This window comes from Euphorbia lathyris, chromosome 6 (genome assembly GCF_963576675.1).
Source record: "Euphorbia lathyris chromosome 6, ddEupLath1.1, whole genome shotgun sequence".
NCBI classification, from domain to species: domain Eukaryota; kingdom Viridiplantae; phylum Streptophyta; class Magnoliopsida; order Malpighiales; family Euphorbiaceae; genus Euphorbia; species Euphorbia lathyris.
In genome coordinates, this window is record NC_088915.1 from 17,033,052 (window position 1) to 17,060,779 (window position 27,728).

A 27,728-nucleotide genomic window follows, 5' to 3' on the forward strand; every position below is an offset into this window, starting at 1 on the left:
TCTCATGGGCGGATCCATCTTTAGATGATCACCATTCGAGAAAGAGTTAAAACATTCCTTGGACGCAAGGACTTTACACTCTCTCACTCCCTTCCCAAAGAAGGGTTCACAAGTCCTACGGGCGGATCGCTTCACCTCAAAGATAGGTAGCAAGTTGATCCCCTAAGCAGCTTTACTTCCTCTAGAAGGAATAGAACAGCTTTAAACCTTCACAAAGGTTCGCACAACGGAGTATGGCTGGCCACCTACTCCATATTAAATCCTACAAACTTATATATTTACTTACGCAAACGTAAAAGTAAATGGCGACCATAAGGATTAAAACAATTGTACTTAAGTTTTACAAACAATCGGACAATAATCTCAACGGCGGATCGATCTACCTCAAAGATAGGAAACAATTGATTGCCGTTAGAGACAGAGTTAAAACATTTCTCAGACGTGAGAACTTTACACTCTCAAATACTCTTCCCAAAGAAGAGTCTCAAGACCTGGCGGCAGATCGATTCACCTCAAAGATAGGAAGCAAATCGATCGCCTAAGGCAGCTTAACTTCCTCACCAGGAATAAAAGCTTCTAAACCTTCACAAAGGTTCACACATTGGGGTACGGCTGGCCACCTACCCTAAACAATCAGAGAAATCCTAAACCAGATTCTAGAAAATTACTTGCTAAAAGATATAATGCATTAGTAAAAATAGTTCTGGAAAGCAAAAGGTTCATCCAACTAATGAAGCCTCGTCTTCATCTCCAAATAATGAAGCCTCGTCTTCATCATTAAAATAATGAAGCCTCGTCTTCATCTCCAAGTAATGAAGCCTCGTCTTCATCTCCAAGTAATGAAGCCTCGTCTTCATCTCCAAACAATGAAGCCTCGTCTTCATCCAATCAATGAAGCCTCGTCTTCATCCAATTAATGAAGTCTCATCTTTATCCAAACAATGAAGTCTCGTTTTCATCAAAGTAATGAATCCTCATCTTCATCATAGAAATAACAAAGTCTCGCCTCCACAAAATGCACAAAAGTCCCTAAATGGATGATCATTCTTACTGATCCCTAAGTGCGGGTCATTCTCCTCAATATGGCAGAACTGAACAAAAGAAGTCCCTAAGGCGAATCATAATCCTATGTCATAGGAACAAATGGTCCCATAAAGGGCGGGTTATTCCCTTTCTAAAGGAAATATAACTCTCAAGAAGCCCCTAGAGGATAACAATGGATACGGTTGGCCACCTATCCACAAGGAAGCAAAAGCCCCTAAAAGTGCATCATATCCATATATGATCCCACATAAGGCGGATCTTGTTCATAAGATCCCGCATAAGGAAGCCCCAAAAGGCGCATCATTTCCATATATGATCCCCCATCTAGGGCGGGTCCACTTTCCTCCAAGATAGAAAAATAAAACACCATTTAGACAGCCCTAAAGAGCTTTTTATACCATTAGGGGGGCTTCTGATAACAACCCAAATTATTCTTGAATAAGGAATAAGGGAAAATTAATAGAGATAATGACAAACCATTATTTCTTCTAAAAGAGATATTTATGCATGATTAATGTGGAATTAATGATAATTAATGCAGGGGTGAATATGCAAATAATGAGGAAAATGAAGGAGTTTCTAGCATTATGCCACACCACGTGGACCATGGCGAGATACGCCATAACGAGATACGCCCGATGAGAGCGAGTAATGGAGACCCACCATTGTTCTCAAGGAGAGCGTACACACGCCTTGACGGATCCAAGAATACCAAAAGGCACCTTTATTACCATCCATGAATGGGAATAAATACAATTAAATGGCAATTAATAGCCATTAAAGGGGAATAAAGACTTGACTGTTCGAATACCTCAACTCTGAGGGTTTTAATGATAAATGCTGGGATTAATGGAGAATTGATAGCAATCAAAGATGAGTAATGTCACAACTCTTCACCTGCTTCCCCATTAATGCTGAAGGTTACAGAAACCTATATAAATACCTCAGCTTCCTAGGATCAAAGGTACACTTACTGATTCTCTACTTTTGTGCTTACAGTTTATTCTCAGAAATATTACTAACTTTGGCATCGGAGTGTCCCCGACCGATCCCAACGGCGCCTCACAGGGAAGTGCTCCGATCAAGGATTTTTCCCCAAGTTATCATTTTGACTTCACCCTTTTGAATTCTCCGAATGCATTCATGATTTATCATATCGTGAAGGATACTTATATCTCCAACATCTTGTCTACGATCTCCATTAAAGAAGTCATCAAAATAGGACCTCCATCGTTCCTTGATATCTTTATCTCCAACAAGGACATTCTGGTCCTCATCCTTCACACATTTAACTTTTCCGAGATCTCGCGTCTTCCTATCTCTCATCCGAGCAATTCTATATATGTCTATTTCCCCTTCTCACATATCTACCACAATTCAACTTGCAGATTTGTTCACCAATGCAATGTCAGGTTCAGCTCAACAGTTTCTTGTTGGTATTGTAAGTATAAGATACCAACTTGAGAGGAACGTAGAGAATTATAATCTGTTTGTTAGTTAGATGTGTCCGTTAGAAAGTTTGTTACTAAACTAGCTATAATGGCTACTTGATCAATTAGTTAGAGTTAATTAACTATTATGTAGTTACCACTTATTTTTCTATTCCTATATACAGTAAAACATCTATAAATGCATATCATTGGGACCGGAAAATAATATTCATTGAGCGAGATTATTTATTTATCGATAAATGAATAAATTATTCATTTATTGATAAATATTCATTAGATATGTAATTATCTTGTTTAGGAAATATATTATTTGATTGATTTGTAATTATCACATTAGCATAATTATAAATCAATCAAATAATTGCAAGATTCGTTCAGAAGATGCTAATATTTCTGAACCAAAAGTTGGTCAATTAGATGAAGATATCCAATGATTAAGTGATGTCATTTCTAATTTATGCTATAGAAATGTGATGGATGTCGAACATCTTTTGAACTATCCTAGCGAGAATGATGCAGTTATGGAATCGCTTACAGACGAAGAAATTATCCAGTCAATAATGAACAATGATGATGGAAATGATCCAGAGCCAGATGATAGTTGTGTTGTCGCAAATGTATCGTCAAAAGAGGCCTTTCAAGCAATGGTCACCTTAAACAACTGTACTTGCTACAACATGAGCAAAATATACCAGAAGTTGTGTTTGCACTACCAAAAGTTAAGAATGGTGTTCATTTTGGTTTAGGTGGAAAGAAAAAACAATCAACTATAGATGCATTTTTTCAGAAGAAATGACTTCTAGTGGATTGATTAAAAGGTTTTGGTGTGTGTGTATATATATATATATATATATATATATATATATATATATATATATTGTATGTAATTTAATAATTATTACTTTATATTTTCATTGGGCCCTTAAGGATTTAAATATTTTTTATTACTTAATGCATTTAGCGAGGTTATTACTTTAGTCCATTGGCCCAAGTCGGGACCGAAAGAATTTATTATATAATCGAGGTTATTACTTTATCGAATATTCATTTATCGAGGTTTAAATGTATATATATATATATAAAAGTACGGAACCAGAAATTTAGATTTAGAGGGGCTAATTTTAGCTGTGCAGTTGGAGGTAAATTTTAACAGGCTGGGCAAAACATTAAAAGTGTCCAACGTTAAAAGAATAAATATATTTAATTTTATATTAGTTTAATACTAGTTTCTAAAAAATTATACTAACATTTTTTGCAGTTTTTTGTTTTTAGTTTAAATTTTTTATATTTTTCATAAATTAAAATTTAATTTAGAAATTAAGTTATTTGACATAATAAAAATGAATTAAAAATATTTTTTTTTGAAAATTTGAATTAAAAAATATTAACAAAATAAAGAATCCATTTAAATTAATTAATAATGTTAACATATTTTTATACTTATTGAAAAATAAAGTTAAAATAAATAAAAACTTTTTAAAATAAAATGAGATAAGTGGAAATTGAACTTAGAACCTCTTAAACAGGAGCATGTCTTCAATCATTTCATCTACCTTTAAACATTAAAACAATGTTACATAGAGTCTATATACACTAATATTAAAAGGGTTACAAGGAACACAACGACCGGTACTTAAAGGTGAAGCCGGTGACCAGAGGCTCCGTCCCCCGGGCCCTAACTGGCTCCGCTCTTAATAAGTAAACTCTATTTCATTTCCTCATTATCCTTTCCATTATAAGGATTGGATTCTTCATTATCAATCCAATCTTTCTCCTCAGTCTCCATTAATTTGTACCAAATTTCATCTAAATATATTTTATGTCACGTAAGTAAGAGTATCAATCAATGTGCACAAATTCTTAATCTCCATTAATTTGTACCAAACTTTCATCTAAATATATTTTTATATCACCTATATAAATAAGAGTGTGAAGGTCCACAAATTTAATTGTGTGATCCAAATATTAAACACATGGTCAAAAAAAGAGGGAAACCATAAATTTTTTAGATCTTTTATATAATTTATTAAATATTTAATGAATTAATACAATTAATACAATCATAAATAGAGAAATAAAATAATAGAAAAATGAAATGATAATGTATTGAGAGTACCATAGAAGAAAGTCATAGGAAGCAAGGTTAAGAGCCGGCTGTCCTAAGACTTAAAGCACAGCCATTTGCTTATTTTCCTAAACTTTTCATATTTTCTCTGCAAAATGGGTGATTCAATATTAGGCAAATGGTGTTTGAGTGCTTTAATTTTTATGGCAATAATGGCCATAACTCAAGCTGGGAACATCCCCATTACCATTGTTGAATCTGCTAAGTCCTCTGGAGCTGGTAATTTATTACTAACTTAACATCTTAAGCTAGATCTCGTGTTAGCATATAAAGAAAGCTTTAATTGGAGAAGATCCTAAAAAATCACATAAACTTATGTCTGTTATGTTTGTTGATTTTTGCAGTTTGCTTAGATGGAAGCCCACCAGCTTACCATTTAGAAAGGGGTTCTGGTACTGGTATTGATAACTGGATCGTTCACATGGAGGTCAGTTAGCTATGTTTGTCGGATTTCAAAACAGTATAATTTTTACCCAATGATTTATTAACGTTGTAATTTCAAGTTTCGTTAATAAAACATAAAAAATGTTATAATTTTATCCTGAAATTTTGAATCTAGTTAACCGTTTATGGAGCAATATTTTGCACTTCAAGATATTTAAACAGCTGGATTTTGATGAACATGATAGGGAGGAGGATGGTGTGATGATATAGAGAGCTGTGTGGAAAGAAAAGACACATATAAAGGTTCTTCTTTGAAAATGGACAAGACTATGGGGTTTTCTGGCATTTTAGGCAGCAAGCAAGCTGCTAATCCTGGTATTTATTTTATAATCAAATTTATTAGCTCCATTTATTTCTAATTATTCTATTAATTACTTTATAATTTAGTTTTTATTTTAATAAAAATGCAGATTTTTACAACTGGAATAGAATAAAGATCAAGTATTGTGATGGCTCTTCCTTTACTGGTGATGTTGAAGCTGTTGATCCCGTAAGCTCCAAATCAATCCTTGCTTTTTCGCCTCAAAATCGTGTTATGTATACTTTGAATTCTAGAAAAATGATAATTGTAGCAATCATGTCGTGTCAAGTCGGGTTATCATATATCAGTTTAATTAACAAATGGTGATTTTTGTGTATCAGACAACTAATCTTCATTTCAGAGGAGAAAGGGTGTGGCGAGCTGTTATCGATGATCTATTGGCGCAAGGCATGAAAAACGCTAAAAATGTATGTTTTTTCAATCAAAATTTCTTTTATTTTTCAATTTTTTTAGAAATTTAGTAGATAATTTTCGTTTCGGATTTGAAATTGCAGGCTATTCTTTCCGGGTGTTCGGCTGGTGGATTAGCAGCAATCTTGCATTGTGATAAATTCAATGCTCTCCTACCACCATCGGCTAATGTGAAATGTGTATCTGATGCTGGTTATTTCATTCACGGGTAATTAACTAATCTAATCCTAATTAATTACTTGACGCCTTTATATATGAAAAATCTTAAACATTGATATGTTCTTTCTCAGAATGGATGTAGCCAAAGGATTTGAAATTGGAAACTTCTTCGGGCGAGTCGTCGCGTTACATGTAATTTCACTGTCATTTATTCTCATTTTAAGATACATTTTTGCTCCATTTATAAGTATTGTATTCATGTTTTGGTATAGGGATCTGCAAAGACTTTGCCTGCATCTTGCACTTCTACAAACAAGCCAGAATTGGTAAGTAATGGGAACAGAAATCAAAACGGATACTGGGAAATGTTATTTTTAAATAATATACGAGTTCAGTGATTCTGACAGTGATAATGTTCGTCGTCGTTGTTGTTGTTGCAGTGTTTCTTCCCGCAATATGTGGCTCAAACAATGCAAACACCGCTTTTCGTGCTGAACTCGGCTTATGATTTTTGGCAGGTTAGTGAAATTGCGAAGCAATTAAGTTAAAATGGGGTTAGGTTAAAGATGTTTTTTTGGTGGTTAGTAATTAATTAGTATGTTGATTCAGATTAAGAATATTTTAGCACCAAGTGCTGTGGATAAAAAAGGAGCATGGAAGGCTTGTAAACTTGACTTGGAGAAATGCTCTCCCGACCAACTTCAATCTGTTCAAGGTGATTATCACACCCTTTTATATAAAAGTGATAAATTACGGGCAAAAATATCTCGTGTCTCTTGATTATTCTGATTTCGGTGAATTGGTACCAATCGTTCATTTCAACACATTAATTAATTCTAATATCCCATCTTTTATTTGTGGCATGAAGTTCTAATGAACCATTTGAACTAAAAATTTAAATTCACAGTTAATTGTTTTTTATTATTATATCTGACACACTCCTTCACGTGACTATCCTTTAAATATGAAGCATGTAAAACACATACTTTAATTATTGGGTTTTTAATGTAGTATCAGAATTTGTTGGACCAATTAAATACCGGTATCTAATATTATTTAAATTTTGTTTTAAAAAAACAGCATTCAGGGGAGAGTTCTTAAATGCGCTAAACAGTGGAGCTGGAAGTAAGCCAGGAAATGGATATTTCATTAACTCATGTTATGCACATTGCCAATCCGGATCTGCGGCTGTCTGGTTGGCTGATAAATCTCCAGTTGTTAATAATACGGTACTCTTATTTAATTTTATATTTTTCAAATTTCTCGTCCAATCAAATAATACCACTTATATATATTTACTTTTTTAGCATCAATCATATCAATCATGTCTTATAAATTGTTACACAGTCATTCTTTAATTAGTCGGGTGTATTATATCTAGTGTGCCGTAAAAATTCTCTATTTTCCTACATATTTTTTTGAAAATATTCTAATAATTGCTTTTTTTTTTCTTCAGAAAATTGGAACCGCAATTGGGGATTGGTTTTATGATAGAGTGGTGTCCCGGAAGATCGATTGCCCATACCCTTGCAACCCAACTTGTGCCAAAATTGAATCTGATTCTTAATTTATAATTAATTCTAAACATTACCTCTGTATTAATTATTAATTATTCCAAAATAATTAAAAGAGCACAGGAGGGCATAATTTAATTCCTCATGGGGTGTCCCTTTCTAATTATTACATTTATTATTATTTTTAATAAATTAATAGTTCAACCCAACTACCCAGGGAACAAAAATAAAAGAATATACTATAATTGCTAAAAATTGGAAACATAAGTATGATTTGCATAAATTATAGTATATAGTATGATAGAACATTTTTAAGAAATTGTTTTGGTGTAATAAATAATTGGGTGACATAATGATAATTTCAGGTACTAAATGGTGACATATGGAGCAATGAGCATCACCATGCATTATTTATTGTCGTTTACAGCTATTAAATGGTGGAACCCACTTTCTGATTCATTTTAAATTGAAATTGAATCATACAAAACGACACCGTCCGGTCCTACTAGAAAATGATTTCCTACGAGCCCTTTCATGGACAATTAATGCCTTTGATTTGACTTAATTAAATACTTTACCCAAATTACCCTACGCAATTAAAACGATTAATACATCTTTTTTGATCCAAAACATGTTCATAAAGTTTGATCCGACTCATAAACTTTTAAAATGTCACAATAACTTGTTCAACTTATTAAAAATATTCCGATAGTCCTTTAATTATTTAAAATATAATTAATTAATTATTTGGTTACATAAAAGCAAGCTATATACTGAAGATATAAGAATTTTCACATGCACCTTAATGAGCAAGTAAATTTGCTCATTCACCATTAGATATAAGCTTATTAAATCTAAGTCTTGGAATGCTTTGAATCTCCACATTAGGATTCTAATAAGCTTAGATCTAACGGTGAATGAGCAAATTTTACATACTCATTAAGGTGCATGTGATCAAGACTGACTGAAGATATGTTGTATACGTCTTGGAAAAGTAAAACGATCAAGATTATGATATGAAGTTCTAATTTTAGAGAGGATGTATTATACATTTGGAAAAAAATAAAAACTTCATTTTTAATATGTTTTAATTTATTATTTGAATTATATAATAATATTCTAAGACACGTGTAACACACTTTTCACGTATATTCTCTCTTTTTTGCAATCAAGTAATTAATTAACTCCATTTTGAATAAATTGATTAAATATTGAAATTTTTTTAAAAGTTTAGGGGTGAATCCATTTTTTAAGACAAATTAAAGGAGAAAATGATATATTAAGCATAACTAAAATCAAACATCAACTTGCTTGAGCGATAAGAGCCTTTAATTAATAACTATCTAAAATATTACGAATATGGCCTTCTAATTTTGGATTTACATTTTTTTTTGTTTAAAATCTGATTTAAAAGTCTTTAAACTTTGTATTTTATTAATATAAAAAAATTTACCTTTTGAACATTTTAATTTGTAAAACTGACGAAAATAATATTTTAAGTAACTTTAATCTTTAAATTTATAAAGTTTTAAGGCTTTAGATTTTTAGATTATTTAAGTAATCTTTAATTAGTATAGAGAAAATAATTATTTAATTAGAAAAAACTGCGAAAATATAAATTTGAAAAATAAAAAATTACAGTTGTAAATAATTATAACTCTTAAACTTTTTTATTTTAAATTCACTATCAAACATTACTAGGTCGTTTCATTTGATAAAAAAGAAAAAAAAATTATATTAGTAGATCGTAAAATTCAACTATTTTTATAACTGGTTTTGAAATTTAAAAATCATAAAAAAAAAAACCAAATGAGTGGTCCTGGATTTTCATCCAAAATAATACCTTAAATGTCATCCAAGCAAGATAATGATATCATAATCACATATTGGGTCAAGTATATTCAACTTTGATTTTATATCTAGAATCAAATACAATTGTTAAGGTTGGAACTGCCACTTTAGATTGACAGTGGACCTCCTCCATCGAGAAGATCACACGTAAAATCAAGCTCATAAAAAGCATACAACATGTCATTATATAATTAGAAAAGTGTATAGTGGAGAAAAATGTAACATTCTCTTTGTATATACAGATTACATACTTTTTTGTATCATTTCCTCCTTTAACTTTGCTGACTTAAGCATCAGAGTATGGTCGTTAGTTATGGGCTCTTCCTTGATTATTTTACTAATTTAACTCAGACACTAGAAAAGTTCCAAAAAAATCATCTCAGAATATTTCATATCAAATTATTGTGATGAGCGTGGAACGAAGAAACATGGTCATGAATCAACTAAACAACGTTTTGATCCCTTCAACATCACCCCTTCCCACAAGGGTCTAGAACTCTTATATATGCAAGTGAAAATCAAATCGAACTTTTACAAGTTAAGCCAAACTTAGATCGCCGCATGAAAGAATGTTTAGATTCACTAGTACCCAAACAAAAGGAAGTTTTTTTTGTAGATGATATCACCAAGCAGCTCCTCTATAAATGTGATCTGTTCAGGAAACAATGAACATCCTTAAAGTTTAACATGCGACAGAAATGACGGATGCAGGAGAAGAGCTTAAGAAGGTCGAAGAGGCCAACAAGCACTCGAGCAAACATGATTGTGTTGTATGTTCTACCTAACATCATATCGTTCGTAGCTACCCTCTAGAGGGAAGATGTGTCTCTTAATTCTCGATAAATAGATTTCGATCCATAAAAAGTGAGCACAGTCTCCTCCACTATCAATATCACCACTTCAGAACACCCTCTAAAGAGCGTAAGGGAGGGGAATCTGAGGAAACATACTCTCCCTAACCTAAGAGACCGTCCCAAACTCATCGAATATATTATTTTGATGAATCAAGCTATCATAAAGGCATGAAAAATCCTAGACAAAACTCGGTTGGATCTCATTTTCGCAATCAGGATGAAGATCAGAATAGAATTATGTGACCAAGATCTAAAGACTGAAGGCATCCTAGAGAAGGAAGATCTACGGAGAGGTGTGAAGATAATGTAAATCACATTTGATAAAGAAGAGATGTACAATCTCATCCACAAGGAACTCTGGAATGCCATGAACGATGCAAGCATTGATGCCAAAATCCCCAAAGTTACTGACACTAGTTCATCGCTCTGTTGGGAGATAATGGCCAAGCCAATTTCCAAGTGATTCGAATACCCTTCGCTCAATGAATATAACTAATTGGGAGACTTAGAATCCCTAGTCACATAAAAGTTATAAATTAACATTTACCATTTCTGGTCAACTTTCCATCTAGTTCACATATATCAGAATGAATTAATTATAGAGGCTCAAAATCCCTAATACAGATTTATGAGGTATTTTTACGATTTTTGCAATTTTTGCAATTTTTGCGATACTACAATAATCACATTTATTAAACTCATTTAAAGAAAAATTAGGTATTAAACCTAAGTTACTCATATTCTTAATAATACGTTTATTCACATGACAAAGACGAGCATGCCAAATATTAAAATTACACAAAGTATAAATAGAAGCGTTCACTTTATTAATTTCAACATTAAACTTAAACATACTATCGGTAGCATAACCTTTTCCTACAAACATCCCATTTTTTTGTCAAAGTGAATAAGTCTGTGTTGGGGTTTAGTGTCCTATAAGACAATTGTTCTAGGATACAAACTCAATATAAATGAAGTGTTCTTTATATCATTTGTTTTAATGAGATATATGTTTTATAACTATATAAAGGCAATCCCTTTTAAGAACTAAATAAAGTCTAATAAAAGGAAATCTGTAAGTTTGTTTAAAGTGATTATAAAGTGTTCATACAAGCATGAAGTGAGACGAAACTTTATAATAAACTAATAAACTTAAAATCACCCCAAGTCAAGTAATATGTTCAGGATTGACATATCACTGTTGAGACTTGCATGTAACAATGTCTTCTGTCCCGACAGAAAGCTGATCTCACAAGCTTCATATATACAGATATCTGGATAGTTACATGGATCCGATGAAAAGAAGTTCATTAGGATTGGGGACCCGACTTGAGATAAAAGGATGGGTAGATTCATCCTTGTCACCTGTTCATCTCATTGGTATTAATAGGTATAAATAATCCTCAGACTCAAAGGAATGTTAATTGGTAATTCTGGATTACGGAATGTGACGCTTTGATCCTGTTGTAACACGATCCTTAACAGAGATGACTCTAGGGTGTGAACAGCAGACGTTGGGTATCACAGGAAGTAATTGCGGGATCGTTATACATTGGATTGAGCATTTATCACTCCCGATAAATGGGAGATATGTCCATGGATCGCTTGTGGAAGACTTGACTCTAAATCCTTACAAGGTGATAGCTTAAGATTGAAATGCGGATTTCTCTTAACCTATCTAATTGGAGTTGACTCGGCCAGAACAAGTAAAACGAACGTCTCGCTATATGTGACTTGGCATTATCCATAGTCATAAGATTCAGTTCAAGGACGTAGTTGATAAAGGATCGAATTATACCGTAACTAATACGGAAAGGTCAACGACAGAATCAACCTGTCTTCTTATAGCTTTGGGGGAATGATTACGGACTTGATAATCACATACTTTGTACATCATTCCGTTATGCAAAAGATTAAATATAATTCTTTGAAAATTAATTTAATAGTTGTATACGGCTAGAAGCAATAAGAACATACTGGGTCACACATAAGACTTTGAACCCAAAAGAGAGACATATGTTAATTAATTGACGGAAGCCCAACTAGGCCCAATTACTAAGGGGGGCGATTTATGTATATTAATACATAAATAATTAGTTTGATTTTGTCAATCCTAATTAGATTAGCATTATGAATTAAATTAATTAAAGGATAAATAAATTAGGAGTTTTAATTAGATTATATTACTCCTATTATTATCCAATAAGGTTATTATTATTATCTTTGTATTTTGATATATTAATGGATAATAATTAAGAATTCTATTCCGAATTAAATTCTTATTTCAATAACCTAATTCTATCTAACTTAGGATTAGATACAAGAGATTATAAATACCCCTATATGGATTTTCGAAATCCAACCCTAGCAATCAAGAGAGAGAATTTCGACCCCTAGCTCGAGGACGAGATTTTCTACCGCTTCCTTCCGTTCAATTGATTTTCATCTCTTTCTCTTTATCCTTGATCTTATGTTGATTAATTAGAGACAATCTATTTTGGTTGTTATAAACGGTTGATTCTAACTTGATCTTCCATTGTTTTGTTTTGTGCTCGGGAACTCGAAGCAAGAGTTGTAGGCACTTCGCTTGCAACGGTAGATAGAACTTCTGAAAGGTATTTCTTTTATCCCTCTTTATATGAAATAACGATTAACGGATCTTGAGGTTAATGGAAATAGGTTAAAAATTTTATATTTCCGCTGCTATACGTTAGCCTATTTTCCTTCAGTGGTATCAGAGCCTGCGTTAAATCCGTTATTTCATATATGAAAATTTAGAAGTTTTTCAATCAGGTTGAATAAATATTTATAGTTAGGTTAATTAACAAAACTGTTTTGATTAATTAGTTCTAAAAGATAAATAAGTTTTAATTAATTGTTAATTAAAATAAATTATGCACATGTTCCTAATAATTTTGGTTGATAATCATTATAACAAAATCTATTAGTTTTATAGTTAGATTGATAAAATTAGTTTTATTTATTCTAAAAGATAAAACGGAAAATCTATAATAGTTTTTCCTAGTTTCTGAAAATCGTTTTAAACCCGTTTTAAAACTGATATATATATATATATATATATATATATATATAATTATATAAAAAAAAATTACAGCAGCTCAGGTTGCGCCTTACGGCGCGACCCGACTGCTGTCGCACGGTTACTGCCGCGCAGCAGCAACCGCGCGCGGCGTCTGGCCGCCGCTGCCGCAAGGCAGCGGTGGATCAGATGCCTAGGGCTGCTGCCAAACGGCAGCAGCCCGACCTCGGGCCCGGTCCGAGACCCATTTAATTTTAAATCGTTTAAAATCAGTTTTAAATATATATATATGTATATGTTTCAGAAATTAATAGTTTTCTGTTTTGATTATCGAATGAAAATTTATTTAAAAGTTTGTTTTACCTATTTGTAAATCAAAATATTAAATGAATTGAAATCAAAATAATTGGGACGTGCATAATTAAAGTTTTGTATAGAAGATATGAAACTGTTAGAAGTAAAATTGGATGAAAGTTAATTTGATGAGTTAATGTGATTAACCTAAATATTATATAAAATACTTATGTAATCAACCAATTAAATTTATTTAATTGAGTCTATGCATGTTTGGAATTATGGACATATTTGGACCATCTTTTAGTCTTTTGGTATTTTTGAAATAGGGCCTGTGAATCCTGTCTTTCTACTATCTATTGTAATTTCTCCTCTCATCTAAATCCCTTCAATTTAATTGAAGTTTTATTTAGTAGTATAGAAATTAATATGTAATTTCAAGGCGCCATGAAGAAGACGGAGGACCTAAAGAGAAATATGTAATAGTTAGTATTTCCTTAGGTTTGGCCTTTTATTCCGTTTCTGGCTCGACGGAATAATTTAGATGATATGTCCATAACGCCAATGTATGTGTCTGATGTATGCTAAAGCAAATCAAGACTAAGTTAGATTATGAGACCTAAAATAAAATCCCTCATTAAAAGTTAAGTAAATAAGCAAGTTATTAAAATCGGTTGTCCCTCCCTAATATTATAATTCAGTCGGCAGTACTGAGGGCCTTTGGGTTGTTGAGTAAACTCAAGCTCAGGGTCTTATGGTAACACCTGAATTATCGAAAATCATTTTTCATGAATATGGGGTAATACTTAAATTAGATTATGATAATTGGATGAGTAAACTCATGTTTTCATAAACTAATGGGCAATACGGTTGGGATTAATATGAATAGCATATTAGTTACTAATGTGGTCAGTAACCCAATAACCTAGGAATCACATGATGTGATTGATTACATGAATCTACCTAACGAATGAGACTAGCTTGTTGAGTAAACTCAAGGCGAAATCTCAGGAGTTAGGATCCTAGCTCACTAAAAGATTTGTGAAATTCTTCGAATTAATATGGAAGGCTATTAATTTGGCAAAATAGTGGGAGCAATCTAAAATAAACTAAAAGGCCTATAATTTTAGATTGATATACTTTAAAACAAATGAATAACATACGTTTACTCTTTCTCACTCTCAGGTTTAATTAATCACTCTTAAAATCATGACTAACACCAATCTGCAAAACATACTTACCGATAACAAGTTGAACAGTTCAAACTTCACCGACTGGTTTCGTAACCTCAAAATTGTTTTGAAGTTCGAGAAGAAATGGTATGTACTTGATACACGGATACCCCCTTACCCAACGGATGGTGCTCCTTACCAAGAATTTTATGCTTACTTGAAGCATAAGGCTGATGACGATCAAGCGGGAGACATCATACTTGCATCTATGGCACCAGAATTGAAAAGGCAACATGCAGATATGGATGCCTATTCCATGGTCAAGCACCTAAAAGAGTTATTTGTGAATCAAACTCGGTGCGAACGCTTCGAAATAACAAAGCAGTTATATACATGCAAGATGCAGGTGGGCACATCTGTAATGGCGCATTGTGCCAAGATGATTAGCCTTATCACCAAGTTTTCTAGTATTGGAGATGCGATGGACCGTGAACTAAGTGAGAACTTACTTCTTCAGTCCCTCCTCGAGAGTTACTCGCATTTCATCATGAACTACCAAGCGAGTGGCTTGTAAACCTCTCTTGAAGAGCTTGCAAATATGCTCGAGACAGTCGAGCCCAATATAAAAGAAAACGAGGAGATACCAGGCCTTGATATTGAAGGATCAAAGAAGAGGAAAGAGATCTCTCCCGATCCAAACCATCCTAAGAAAGGCAAGGAGGCCATGCTCACCGAAACAAAGGGAAAGGAAGTAAAGAAGCCCAAAGGCAAGTGCCACTATTGTGGTGAAGTGGGGCATTGGAGGAGAAATTGTTTGTTGTACCTAGCTACCCTCAAGAAGAGAGAAGCCGGGACCTCAACAACCGGTATGTTTTATATTGAAATAAATACAATTTCACAGTCTGAATCTTGGGTACTTGATACCGGATGCGGATCTCATATTTGTACAAATATGCAGGAACTAAATCAGACTAGGGAATTGAAGAAAGGAAGCATAAACTTGCGAGTGGGAAATGGAGCAAGAGTTGCCTCCCTCGCAATTGGAGATTATGTTTTAAACTTGCCCTCTGGGCTTGTAATAGAATTAAGGAATTGTTTGTACGTTCCTCAAATGTCTCGTAACATTATTTCTATTAGCCGTCTTGTTGACGACGGTTTTCATATTTCAATAAAAGACAAACATTGCGACTTTTATAGAGATTCGATTTTCTATTTTTCAGAAATATCACAAAATGGGATTTATGTGTTAGATGACAAAATTTCTGTTTTCGCAATTGATACCAAAAGACATAAGCTAGATAATTTAACTTACTTGTGGCATTGTCGTTTAGGCCATATAAACAAAAGACGCATGCTTAAGCTACATCGATATGGGCTTATAAATTCAATTGATCCTGAATCATTGGAAACATGCGAAGCATGTTTGAAAGGTAAAATGACAAAGACACCATTTAGCAATAAAGGTGAGCGTGTATCAGACACTCTAGGACTCATTCATTCAGATGTATACGGTCCTATGTCAGTCCAAGCAAGAGGAGGATTCAGATACTTCATAAGCTTCATAGACGACCATACCCGATATGGTTATATCTACTTGATGAAGCACAAGTCCGAAGCTTTTGAGAAATTCAAATGCTTCAAGAATGAAGTAGAAAATCAATTAGGAAAGAAAATAAAGACACTTCGATCCGATCGAGGTGGCGAATATCTTTCAGATGATTTTCTGAATTATCTAACTAAATGTGGGATATGCTCACAATGGACACCTCCCTATACACCACAACACAATGGTGTATCCGAGAGGAGGAACCGTACCTTACTAGACATGGTACGATCCATGATGAGCATAGCATTACTTCCAAAGACATTCTGGGGCTATGCATTAGAAACCGCCCTCTTCACCCTAAATCGAGTACCAACTAAATCCGCTAATTCCACACCATATGAATTGTTCGTTGGTAGGAAACCCGTGTTCTCATTCATGAGAGTGTGGGGTTGTTCAGCATTTGTCAAACGCATTGCGTCCGACAAACTAGATTCTAAATCTGATAAATGTTTCTTCATTGGATACCCTAAGGAAACTATGGGATATTACTTCTATCATCCAGATGATCAGAAAGTAATTGTATCCAAGCACGCAACCTTCTTAGAGAAAGAGTTTCTCAAATAAAAAGAAAAGGGAAGAATGATTGAACTTGATGAAGTTCAAGAACAAGAAACACCGACTGAAACAACAGAAGCGGTTGAGGAACCCGATGTAGTCCCATTAGATGAGACTCAAGTGCCACCCCTTCGTAGATCACAAAGAGTTCGTGAACTCCCTATTAGATATGGTTTTCTAGTGGGAGATGATGATGAGGTTCACTTGTTAGACGACGAACCCGAAAACTACGAAGAGGCTCTTAACAGTCCAGATTCTAAAGCATGGCTCGAAGCCATGGCTTCTGAGATGGATTCCATGTACACCAACCACCCGAAGGGATAATTCCCATTGGGTGCAGGTGGATCTTCAAAAAGAAGACTGACATAGATGGAAAGGTTAGCACCTACAAGGCTAGGTTGGTAGCGAAAGGATATCGTCAAAAACAAGGTGTTGATTATGACGAAACCTTCTCTCCTGTGGCTATGTCCAAATCAATCAGAATAATGCTTGCTATTGCCGCTCACTACGATTACGAGATTTGGCAAATGGATGTGAAAACAGGTTTCCTAAATGGAAACCTGCTTGAGGATGTATATATGATGCAACCTGAAGGTTTCATATCAAAGGATGCAAACAAGGTTTGCAAACTTCAGAGATCAATTTATGGACTCAAGCAAGCATCAAGAAGCTGGAACAAGCATTTTGATGAAACCATAAAACAATTTGGTTTCAAACAAAATTGCGAAGAAGCTTGCATTTACAAGAAAGCAAGTGGGAGCTCTGTAGCATTTCTGATATTATATGTGGACAATATATTATTAATGGGAAATGACGTAGCTCTACTACAGTCGGTAAAAGTATGGTTATCTGGTAACTTCTCAATGAAAGAGCTTGGTGAAGCAGCTTATATACTTGGTATAAAGATCTACAGAGATAGATCAAGAAGACTGCTTGGTCTTTCACAGGCTACATACATCGAAAAGGTGCTAAAGCGGTTTAGCATGCTTGAATCGAAACGAGGTAACTTACCCATGATACATAGAGTAAAGTTAAACAATCATCAATGTCCTAAAACCGATGATGATAAAAAGCGCATGGCTGTAGTCCCGTACGCCAGCGCAATCGATTCGATTATGTATGCTATGCTATGCACTAGACCTGACATAGCGTTCGCGCTAAGTATAACGAGTCGTTACCAAGGAAATCCGAGAAATGAGCACTGGATTGCCGTCAAAAACATTCTTAAGTACTTGAGAAGGACTAAAGATATGTTCCTAGTGTACGGAGAAGGGGATCTAAAAATAGAAGGATTTTCAGATGCGAGTCATCTCACAGATGAGAACGATTTTAAATCCCAATCAGGATACCTGTTTATCTTGAATGGGGGCACGGTCAGCTAGAAGAGTTCCAAGCAAGGAAGCGTAGCTTTCTCTACGACTGAGTCAGAGTATGTCGCTGCTGCGGAAGCAGCAAAGGAAGCGGTTTGGATTAGGAAGTTCATTACTGAACTTGGTGTGGTGCCTGACATTGTAAATCCCATTACACTGTACTGTGATAACAATGGAGCCATTGCGCAAGCAAAGGAACCACGGTCTCATAATGCATCCAAGCATTACCTAAAGCAATACCACATTGTAAGAGAAATTGTGGCAAGAGGAGATGTGAGAATAGAAAGAGTACCTACAGAGGACAACGTTGCAGATCCGTTGACAAAGCCCTTAACCCAGAGAGTACATGATCGTTATCTAACTTCTAATAGGATAAGTTATAGACACAATTGGCTTTAGTCCAAGTGGGAGTGTGTTGGGGTTTAGTGTCCTATAAGACAATTGTTCTAGGATACAAAATTAATGTAAATGAAGTGTTCTTTATATCATTTGTTTTAATGAGATATATGTTTTATAACTATATAAAGGCAATCCCTTTTAAGAACTAAATAAAGTCTAATAAAAGGAAATCCGTAAGTTTGTTTAAAGTGATTATAAAGTGTTCATACAAGCATGAAGTGAGACGAAACTTTATAATAAACTAATAAACTTAAAACCACCCCAAGTCAAGTAATATGTTCAGGATTGACATATCACTGTTGAGACTTGCATGTAACAATGTCTTCTGTCCCGACAGAAAGCTGATCTCACAAGCTTCATATATACAGATATTTGGACAGTTACATGGATCCGATGAAAAGAAGTTCATTAGGATTGGGGACCCGACTTGAGATAACAGGATGGGCAGATTCATCCTTGTCACCTGTTCATCTCATTGGTATTAATAGGTATAAATAATCCTCAGACTCAAAGGAATGTTAATTGGTAATTCTGGATTACGGAATGTGACGCTTTGATCCTGTTGTAACACGATCCTTAACAGAGATGACTCTAGGGTGTGAACATCAGATGTTGGGTATCACAGGAAGTAATTGTGGGATCGTTAAACATTAGATTGAGCATTTATCACTCCCGATAAATGGGAGATATGTCCATGGATCGCTTGTGGAAGACTTGACTCTAAATCCTTGCAAGGTGATAGCTTAAGATTGAAATGCGGATTTCTCTTAACCTATCTAATTGGAGTTGACTCGGCCAGAACAAGTAAAACGAACGTCTCGCTATATGTGACTTGACATTATCCATAGTCATAAGATTCAGTTCAAGGACGTAGTTGATAAAGGATCGAATTATACCGTAACTAATACGAACATGTCAACGACAGAATCAACCTGTCTTCTTATAGCTCTAGAGAATGATTACGGACTTGTTAATCACATACTTTGTACATCATTCCGTTATGCAAAAGATTAAATATAATTCTTTGAAAATTAATTTAATAGTTGCATACGGCTAGAAGCAATAAGAACTTAATGGGTCACACATAAGACTTGGAACCCAAAAGAGAGACAGATGTTAATTAATTGACGGAAGCCCAACTAGGCCCAATAAGGCCCAATTACTAAGGGGGGCGATTTATGTATATTAATATATAAATCATTAGTTTGATTTTATCAAAATTAGATTAGGATTATGAATTAAATTAATTAAAGGATAAATAAATTAGGAGTTTTAATTAGACTATATTACTCCTATTATTATCCAATAAGGTTATTATTATTATCTTTATATTTAGATATATTAATGGATAATAATTAAGAATTCTATTCTGAATTAAATTCTTATTTCAATAACCTAATTCTATCTAACTTAGGATTAGATACAAGAATTATAAATACCCCTATAGGGATTTTCGAAATCCAACCCTAGCAATCAAGAGAGAGAATTTCGACCCCTAGCTCGAGGACGAGATTTTCTACCGCTTCCTTCCGTTCAATTGATTTTCATCTCTTTCTCTTTATCCTTTATCTTGTGTTGATTAATTAGAGACAATCTATTTTGGTTGTTATAAATGGTTGATTCTAACTTGATCTTCCATTGTTTTGTTTTGTGCTCGGGAACTCGAAGCAAGAGTTGTGGACACTTCGTTTGTAACGGTAGATAGAACTTCTGAAAGGTATTTCTTTTATCCCTCTTTATATGAAATAACGATTAACGGATCTTGGGGTTAATGGAAATAGGTTAAAAATTTTATATTTCCGCTGCTATACGTTAGCCTATTTTCCTTCAGTCTGCTCCTATAGTCTTAGTAAATCCTGCTTTATTGATAAGATAGCCCGAAATAAGATTTTTCCTCATCTCTAGAGTATGAATAAGATCCTTCAAAGTCAATATTTTTCTAGAAGTGAAATTTAATCCCACACTACAAATACAGCAACAATAGTGGTATGTGAATCACCCAACAACACTTTCTCATCCTCGATCACGGTTGTATAAGTCTTAAACATATTTCTGTCGTAGCAGACATGACGAGAGGCACCAATGTGTACCCACCACCCATTTGATCCACCAACAATGTTGATCTCAGTAATCATTGCAACCAGAGGTAGTTCTTCAGTCAGGTTAACACTACGAGTAGTGTTTGGCCTATTCTTGCACTTACGTGCCATATGACCTGGTTTCCCGTGATTAAAGTAGAGAAATGCAGTGTCATTCTTAGGTGGTTGCTATTGAGGTATGTTTTGTTCATTTAAGGGTTCCAATTCTTATTGTTGTTGCGGTTCTAGTTCCATTTGTTGTTCTGATTCTTAAAATTATCTAATTGGTCTCAAAACAGCATCGCATGTGCGTGTGGTGGTGGTCAGGCATCATGTAGATCCTCACTGTTCCACAAAAGTGAGGTACCCCTTGGAGTACGTCCAAGAATGTGAGGACGCTCTTTATATATTGCACTTCCAAGTGACAATTAGCCAATGTGTGATGTTTATATTACCTTTTATCCCTTCGAGGACAAATCTTTAAGGCTTTTGATAAAGTCAATATATTGGACCTAGCCCAACAAGAACACGGTGAGAGAACACAGTTGAGTTAACAATGGCGTAGAATGTTGTTTTTGAAAAGAGAATCGATAATAGTATAGTTGAAGGTGGTTTTGTTTAAAGGAAAAAGTAGTTGGAGATAAAAAAAAACTGAAAAATAATTATACTATTTTTTAAATAAATTTTCTGATTATTCGGTTAGAGGTTTTTAGGTAAATCTTTAAAGTTTTTTGTATACACTAAGATTCAAATTTGAGATCACTAGTTTAAACGACATGAGACCTTTAACCACTCAAGTCGAAAAATACACATCAGCAGAATTGCTCCATAATTTTAACAAATGTGCATAGATGTCATCCAATTATTGATTATACCAAAACAATACTAATAATGCTCTTAAAAATGTTCTATCAGAAAGTTGTTCCTTTACTTATGTTTCCAATTTTTATCAAGGCCTAATACACAAATAACCCCCTGAACTTGTCCAAATGTTGCAACTGTCCTCCTTAACTTTCAATTGTAACAACTTACCTCTTAAACTTGTCCAATTATAAAATATAACCCCAAATTGGGAATTTTTTTACTACGTACTTGAAGCAACTGTAAAAACGTTTCTCCGGATTCGTATCACGCCAAAAATCCGATTATCACACTCCACGAGCGTTGCAGATTTTGTATTTCACGTGTTTCTTTAATTGCAGTCCATGTGAGCAATTTGGGACTATGTTTTACAATTGGACAAGTTTGAGGGGTTATGTTTTACAATTTGACAAGTTTGAAGGGTAAGTTGTTACAATTGAAAGTTGGAAGGAAAAGTTGCAACATTTAAACAAGTTCATAGGGTTATTTGTGTATTAGGCCTTCTAGCAATTATATTCTTTTATTTTTGTTCCCTGGGTAGTTGGGTTCAATTATGAATTTTATTGAAAATAATAAACGTAATAATTAGAAGGGACACCCAGGAGGAATTAAATTACATCATGCTGTGCTCTCTAATTATTGTACATTACAATAGTTATTCAGAATAATTAACAATTAATACAGACTAGTATCTCGAGTTCGAGTCCCACCATACGTAGCAAGCTTTAATCGGAAGAGAATCCATCTAAAAAGGTGTCTGAAGAGCCTCGAACTGAGAAATCGGCCAACGAAAAAATACAGAGTAGTGTTATAAATTAAGAATCAGATTCAATTTTGGCACAAGTTGGGTTACAAGGGTATGGGCAATCAATCCTCCTGGACACCATTCTACCATAAAACCAATCTCCAATTGCCTTTCCTATTTTCTGTACCAAAAAAAAAGCAATTATTAGAATATTTTCAAAAAAAAAAGTGAAAATTAGAAAAAATATAAAATAAAATAAAATTACCGTATTACTAACTACAGGAGATTTATCAGCCAACCAGACAACTGCAGATCCAGATTGGCAATGTGCATAGCATGAGTTAATGAAATATCCATTTCCGGGTTTGCTTCCAGCTCCACTGTTTAGTGCATTTAAGAACTGTCCCCTGAATGCTGTTTTTTTAACCAAATTTAGATAATATTAGGTGGCCGAATTTCATTGGCTTGATTTATGGGCACAAGTTAGATCTAAGTTTTAGGATGGTTTAAATTTCTATTATAAGATTCGAAAAAGTTACAAAAAAGTCTAAATGTAACGTATGAAAGACCAATTTCATTTAGTCATTCAATATCAGGTGAAACTGTTGTGAATAAAATATGTACAAAAATATATTGTGTGATATTCTAATTGTTTAAGTTGACTTGTTGATTTTGATGACATAACACGATAAACTATGAATTTTTGATGACAAAACATGTTTACTTGGTGATGTGTCAAATAGAGTTAGTTAAGTTTCTTAAATATGAATTTTTGTTGGCATAACATATTGAATTGGTGACGTGTCAAATAGAGTTAGTCAAGTTTCTTATCTTGCTAACTATGTAAAATACCAATAATATTCAAATGGACCATGAGAACCAAATGAATTTGTTTATTCATCGTTAGATCTCTACTGATTAAAATTTTATAATCGAGTTTCAAAGCATTATATAGTTTAGATTTAAACAGCCTAAATCTAACGGTGAATGAATAAATTCAATTTGGTCATTAGGGTCCATGTAAAACACATAAAAAAAGATGCTTTGAAACTCCACCGTTGAATGACTACGTACATGGTCATTAAAGTGCATATGATCAAAATTAAAATTTATAGAAGTTTTATTTGTAGTTTTTTTTTTTGTCATGTCAAGATTTTAATATCTAATTTAATTAAACGAAAGATACTCATTTCATCTGTGTTTAGTAAAAAAATTATAGTTTAAAATAAGTTTTTTACCCGTTGTTTATATCTAGAATTACAATATAGATAAAACTGCTTTCAAACTGGTAAAAGTATTTAAAGCGTTTGAAATGAATAAAGCTCTGTTATTCGAGTTTTATATAAAAGGCCGTGATAATCACCTTGAACATATTGAAGTTGGTTGGGCGAGCATTTCTTCAAATCAAGTTTACAAGCCTTCCATGATCCTTTTTTATCCACAGCACTTGGTGCTAAAATATTCTTAATCTGAATCAACATACTAATTAATTAGTAACCACATAAACATCTTTAATCTAACCCCATTTTAACTTAGTTCCTTCACAATTTCACTAACCTGCCAGAAATCATAAGCCGAATTCAGCACGAAAAGCGGTGTTTGCATTGTCTGAGCCACATATTGTGGGAAGAAACACTGCAACAACAACATTGAACATTATCACTGTCAGAATCACTAAACTCGTATATTATTTAAAAATAACGTTTTTCAGTGTCCGTTTCAATTTCCGTCATTACTTACCAATTCTGGCTTGTTTCTAGAAGTGCAAGATGCAGGCAAAGTCTTTGCAGATCCCTATACCAAAAACATGAATATAATACTTATAAATGGAGCAAAAAATGTATCTTAAAATGAGAATAAATGACAGTGAAATGAAATTACATGTAACGCGACGACTCGGCCGAAGAAGTTTCCGATTTCAAATCCTTTGGCTACATCCATTCTGGGGAAGAGCACATCAATGTTTAAGATTTTTCATATATAAAGACGTAAACTAATTAATTAGGATTCAATTAGTTAATTACCCGTGAATGAAATAACCAGCATCAGATACACATTTCACATTAGCAGATGGTGGTAGGAGAGCATTGAATTTATCACAATGCAATATTGCCGCTAATCCACCAGCCGAACACCCGGAAAGAATAGCCTGCAATTTCAAATCCGAACCAAAAATTATCTACGAAACTTCTAAAAAAATTAAAAATTAGAAGAAATTTGATTGAAAAAATCATACATTTTTAGCACTTTTCATGCCTTTGGCCAATAGATCATCAATAACAGCTCGCCACACTCTTTCTCCTCTGAAATGTAGATTAGTTTTCTGATACACAAAAATCGTCATCCGTTAATTAAATTGATAAGATAACTAGACTGACACGACATGATTGATACGACTAACATATTTCTAGCATTCATAGTATACATAACACGATTTTGAGACGAAGAGCGAGGATTGATTCGGGGCTTACAGGATCAACAGCTGCAACATCACCGGTGAAGGAAGAGCCATCACAATACTTGATCTTTATTCTATTCCAGTTGTAAAAGTCTGCATTTTTATTAAAATAAAAACTAAATTATAAAGTAATTAATAGAATAATTAGAAATAAATGGAACTAATTAATTTGTTTATAAATAAAATACCAGGATTAGCAGCTTGTTTGCTGCCAAGAATGCCAGAGAAACCCATAGTCTTTTCCATTTTCAAAGATGAACCTTTATATGTGTTTTTCCTTTCCATACAGCTCTCTATATCATCACACCATCCTCCTCCCTATTATGTTCATCAAAACACAAATATATATATATTAATCAATTTTTTGCAAATTTACTCAATAACTGATTATAAAGTTTCCAAAAAACAGAACCTAATAACTTGCTTATATGTACACACTTAATGTAAGAAAGTTAAAATTTTGTCCAATTATCATCCGCCGATGAAAATGGAGAGGTAAACAGAGTCAAAACCACTTATATAAAAGGTGGTTCCCAAAGTTAGGTGTACGGGTACGGGTGAATCCAGGATTTCTCTCTCATGGGGTCAAACAATACGAATTAAAATCATTTTTATCTAAAAAATAATAATTATAGAAAATTAGAGATCAAAACTCAATTTAAGTAAAATAGTAGTAGAAATATCAAATCAAAATTTACAAAAAATTATCAAAGCAGAGAGGCAAAGATCGGAGATAGAGTGCTGGACCAACCATCCAACTACGGAGGGATTGGCTGCCGATTTTGATTTAATCTTAGTTAGGATTAGGGATTTCAATTTAGGCTTAAGAAGAAAGAGGAATTGAGGAAGAACTAAAGAAATTAAAAAGAATAAGAGAGATCGATGGTTTGTTTTAGGATCTATTTAGTTTTACATTTAAATATTTACTTTTTATTTTTTTATTTTTGTTGTAAACAAAAAGACGTAGTTCTAATTAAATAAAATGACGTCGTTTTGCTTTAAAACATAATTAAAAAAATAAAAAGAAAATATTAGATTTAAAACCATTCTTCATCCTTAATTATAGAACCAATAAACCCTAAACCACTATTGATGAAAGGAAGTAAAGCTTTAAAACTTCAAAATTAATACCTGAATTTTTTTTAAAATACAAATGTTAGTGGGGTAACTGCCCCAATACCCTCGTACTGGATTCGTCCCTTGAATGTACGTCAATACCATGTGCCTTTCTACATTCTTATCTGGCCAACTAATAGTTTTGTTTTATAGAATCTATTATTTTGGTGCAAAATTGCTCCGTATACAAGATAATTAAACTCAACATTGCTCCATATTAAAAATATTAAAAAATAAAATTTAATATTTTTTTATGTTACGGATATATGTACAATTTTTTAAAAACATTAGGAACAAATTCTTATCCCTTATCCCTAAAAAAACAAATGGATAAGTTACAAATTCATTTCTTTGATTATTTGGAGAAAGATGGATTTAGCTTACCTACAGAAAACAATTAAAATCTTAAATCTAACGTTTATGAGATGATAGAATTTTAAATCTCATATTTTTTCATTAAACATAGACATAGAGTTTTAAATTTTATTAGTGGTCAAAATACGGAGATTGAAAGATTACCATAACATGAAATTGCATATAAAAAATTAACTTAAAACGAAACTTGAAATTACACGGTTTAATAAACTATAATGAAATTACTAAAACTGACCTCCATGTGGACGAGCCAGTTATCAATACCAGAACCAGAACCCCTTTCTAAATGGTAAGCTGGTGGGCTTCCATCTAAACAAACTGCAATAATCAACAAATAATCATATATAAATATCATTCAGTTCTGCTAATTTAATCTAAATTAAGAAAGTAATTAGTAATTACCAGCTCCAGAGGTCTTAGCAGATTGAACAATAGTAATGGGGATGTTCCCAGCTTGAGTTGTGGTGGCCATTATTACCATCAAAACTAGAGCACTGATACACCATTTGCCTAATATTGAATCACCCATTTTTTCAAGAACCCAGATGACAAAATCAAAATGAAGGAAGATATGAAAAGTTTAGGCTTGAAAAAGTGGGAATATATAGCTAGATTAGGCAGCCAGAGCAGTGATGAAACAAATGGCTGTGCTTTTTGGACAGCCGGCTCTATATCTTGCTTCCTATGACTTTCTTCTATACTACAGTGTCAAAACATTATCACCTCCTTTTTCTATTATTTTATTCCTCTATTTATCATCCTAATACAATTTTATTAAACAATTTTATTTTATGTTTATATTTGTCATTTTTTGCTTCACATATCTAAAGTTGTCGACTTTGGAGCTTTGAAAAATATCTAATTGCCTATTAAAAAAACAATAAGGGTTAAAGTATAAAAATACCTCTACCGTTTTGGGTTAAGATGAGCAATTTTACTTCTAACGTTTAAAATGGTGTAATTTTATCCCTAAAGTTGGCAGACAAGAGCAATTTTACTCATAACGTTAATAATTTGAATCAATTTTAGACATTATTATAAAACACAAATATTTTTGTTCCTTATTCTACACTAATTGCATATCAATTCGTTCTAAAAAATGATTTCATATTTTTTATAATTTAATAATATAATTAGAAATTAATATTTATAAATTCGGTGAATTTTTTGAATTTTTTTTGTTCAATTCATACAAAAAAGGTGAGAGTATAAGCCTTGGTATGAGTATATTTGTAAATTGTCACTTTGTTCTTAAGGGCTCTTCTTATCGCACGTGAGAAATTTATCAAAGTTTTCAATTGTATATAAGGTTTGGGCTTTATAAACTTTTAAATTGTATTTATTAGGTTTTGGCAAATATACTACTCGTTCGTCCGTCCCAATTGAACCCGGATTTTATTTTTAATTTTCTTCGCACATTAGGAATAAAATTTCACTATTTTAAACGTTAAAAGTAAAATTACTCCCGATCCAGTTAAGAGTAT

At 33.2% G+C, this 27,728-nt stretch overlaps 2 protein-coding genes across 2 annotated transcripts; one reads left to right on the forward strand and one right to left on the reverse strand.

The window, feature by feature from the left end:
* The first annotated feature begins 4,591 nt into the window (after nt 1-4,591).
* On the forward strand, nt 4,592-7,613 carry LOC136233171 (pectin acetylesterase 11-like). The gene is made up of 12 exons (XM_066022775.1): nt 4,592-4,839; nt 4,965-5,047; nt 5,250-5,379; nt 5,475-5,554; nt 5,707-5,793; nt 5,881-6,005; nt 6,088-6,148; nt 6,229-6,282; nt 6,397-6,474; nt 6,566-6,671; nt 7,037-7,185; nt 7,413-7,613. Exons 1-12 carry the CDS (start codon nt 4,716-4,718, stop codon nt 7,521-7,523), a joined length of 1,188 nt encoding a protein of 395 aa, XP_065878847.1. The 5' UTR covers nt 4,592-4,715; the 3' UTR covers nt 7,524-7,613.
* A 14,541-nt stretch (nt 7,614-22,154) lies between these two features.
* LOC136232417 (pectin acetylesterase 7-like) lies at nt 22,155-26,934 on the reverse strand. Its single transcript, XM_066021562.1, has 12 exons — nt 26,647-26,934; nt 26,480-26,562; nt 24,942-25,071; nt 24,767-24,846; nt 24,532-24,618; nt 24,320-24,444; nt 24,177-24,237; nt 24,036-24,089; nt 23,853-23,930; nt 23,659-23,764; nt 22,561-22,709; nt 22,155-22,476 (listed from the first exon to the last, which is right to left on the reverse strand). The coding sequence occupies exons 1-12, from the start codon at nt 26,771-26,773 to the stop codon at nt 22,366-22,368; spliced, it is 1,191 nt and encodes a 396-aa protein (XP_065877634.1). The 5' UTR covers nt 26,774-26,934; the 3' UTR covers nt 22,155-22,365.
* Nucleotides 26,935-27,728: the final 794 nt, after the last annotated feature.

Excerpts from the sequence above, each read along its gene's own strand:
- LOC136232417 (XM_066021562.1), bottom strand. The coding sequence starts at position 26,773 with ATGGGTGATTCAATATTAGGCAAATGGTGTATCAGTGCTCTAGTTTTG. Across the intron at positions 24,847-24,941 it reads CAAACAAGCTGCTAATCCTG|ACTTTTACAACTGGAATAGA; the intron begins GTATTTTATTTA and ends ATAAAAATGCAG. Across the intron at positions 24,090-24,176 it reads GCCGAGTCGTCGCGTTACAT|GGATCTGCAAAGACTTTGCC; the intron begins GTAATTTCATTT and ends TTTTTGGTATAG.
- LOC136233171 (XM_066022775.1), top strand. The coding sequence starts at position 4,716 with ATGGGTGATTCAATATTAGGCAAATGGTGTTTGAGTGCTTTAATTTTT. Across the intron at positions 5,048-5,249 it reads ACTGGATCGTTCACATGGAG|GGAGGAGGATGGTGTGATGA; the intron begins GTCAGTTAGCTA and ends TGAACATGATAG. Across the intron at positions 6,475-6,565 it reads CGGCTTATGATTTTTGGCAG|ATTAAGAATATTTTAGCACC; the intron begins GTTAGTGAAATT and ends ATGTTGATTCAG.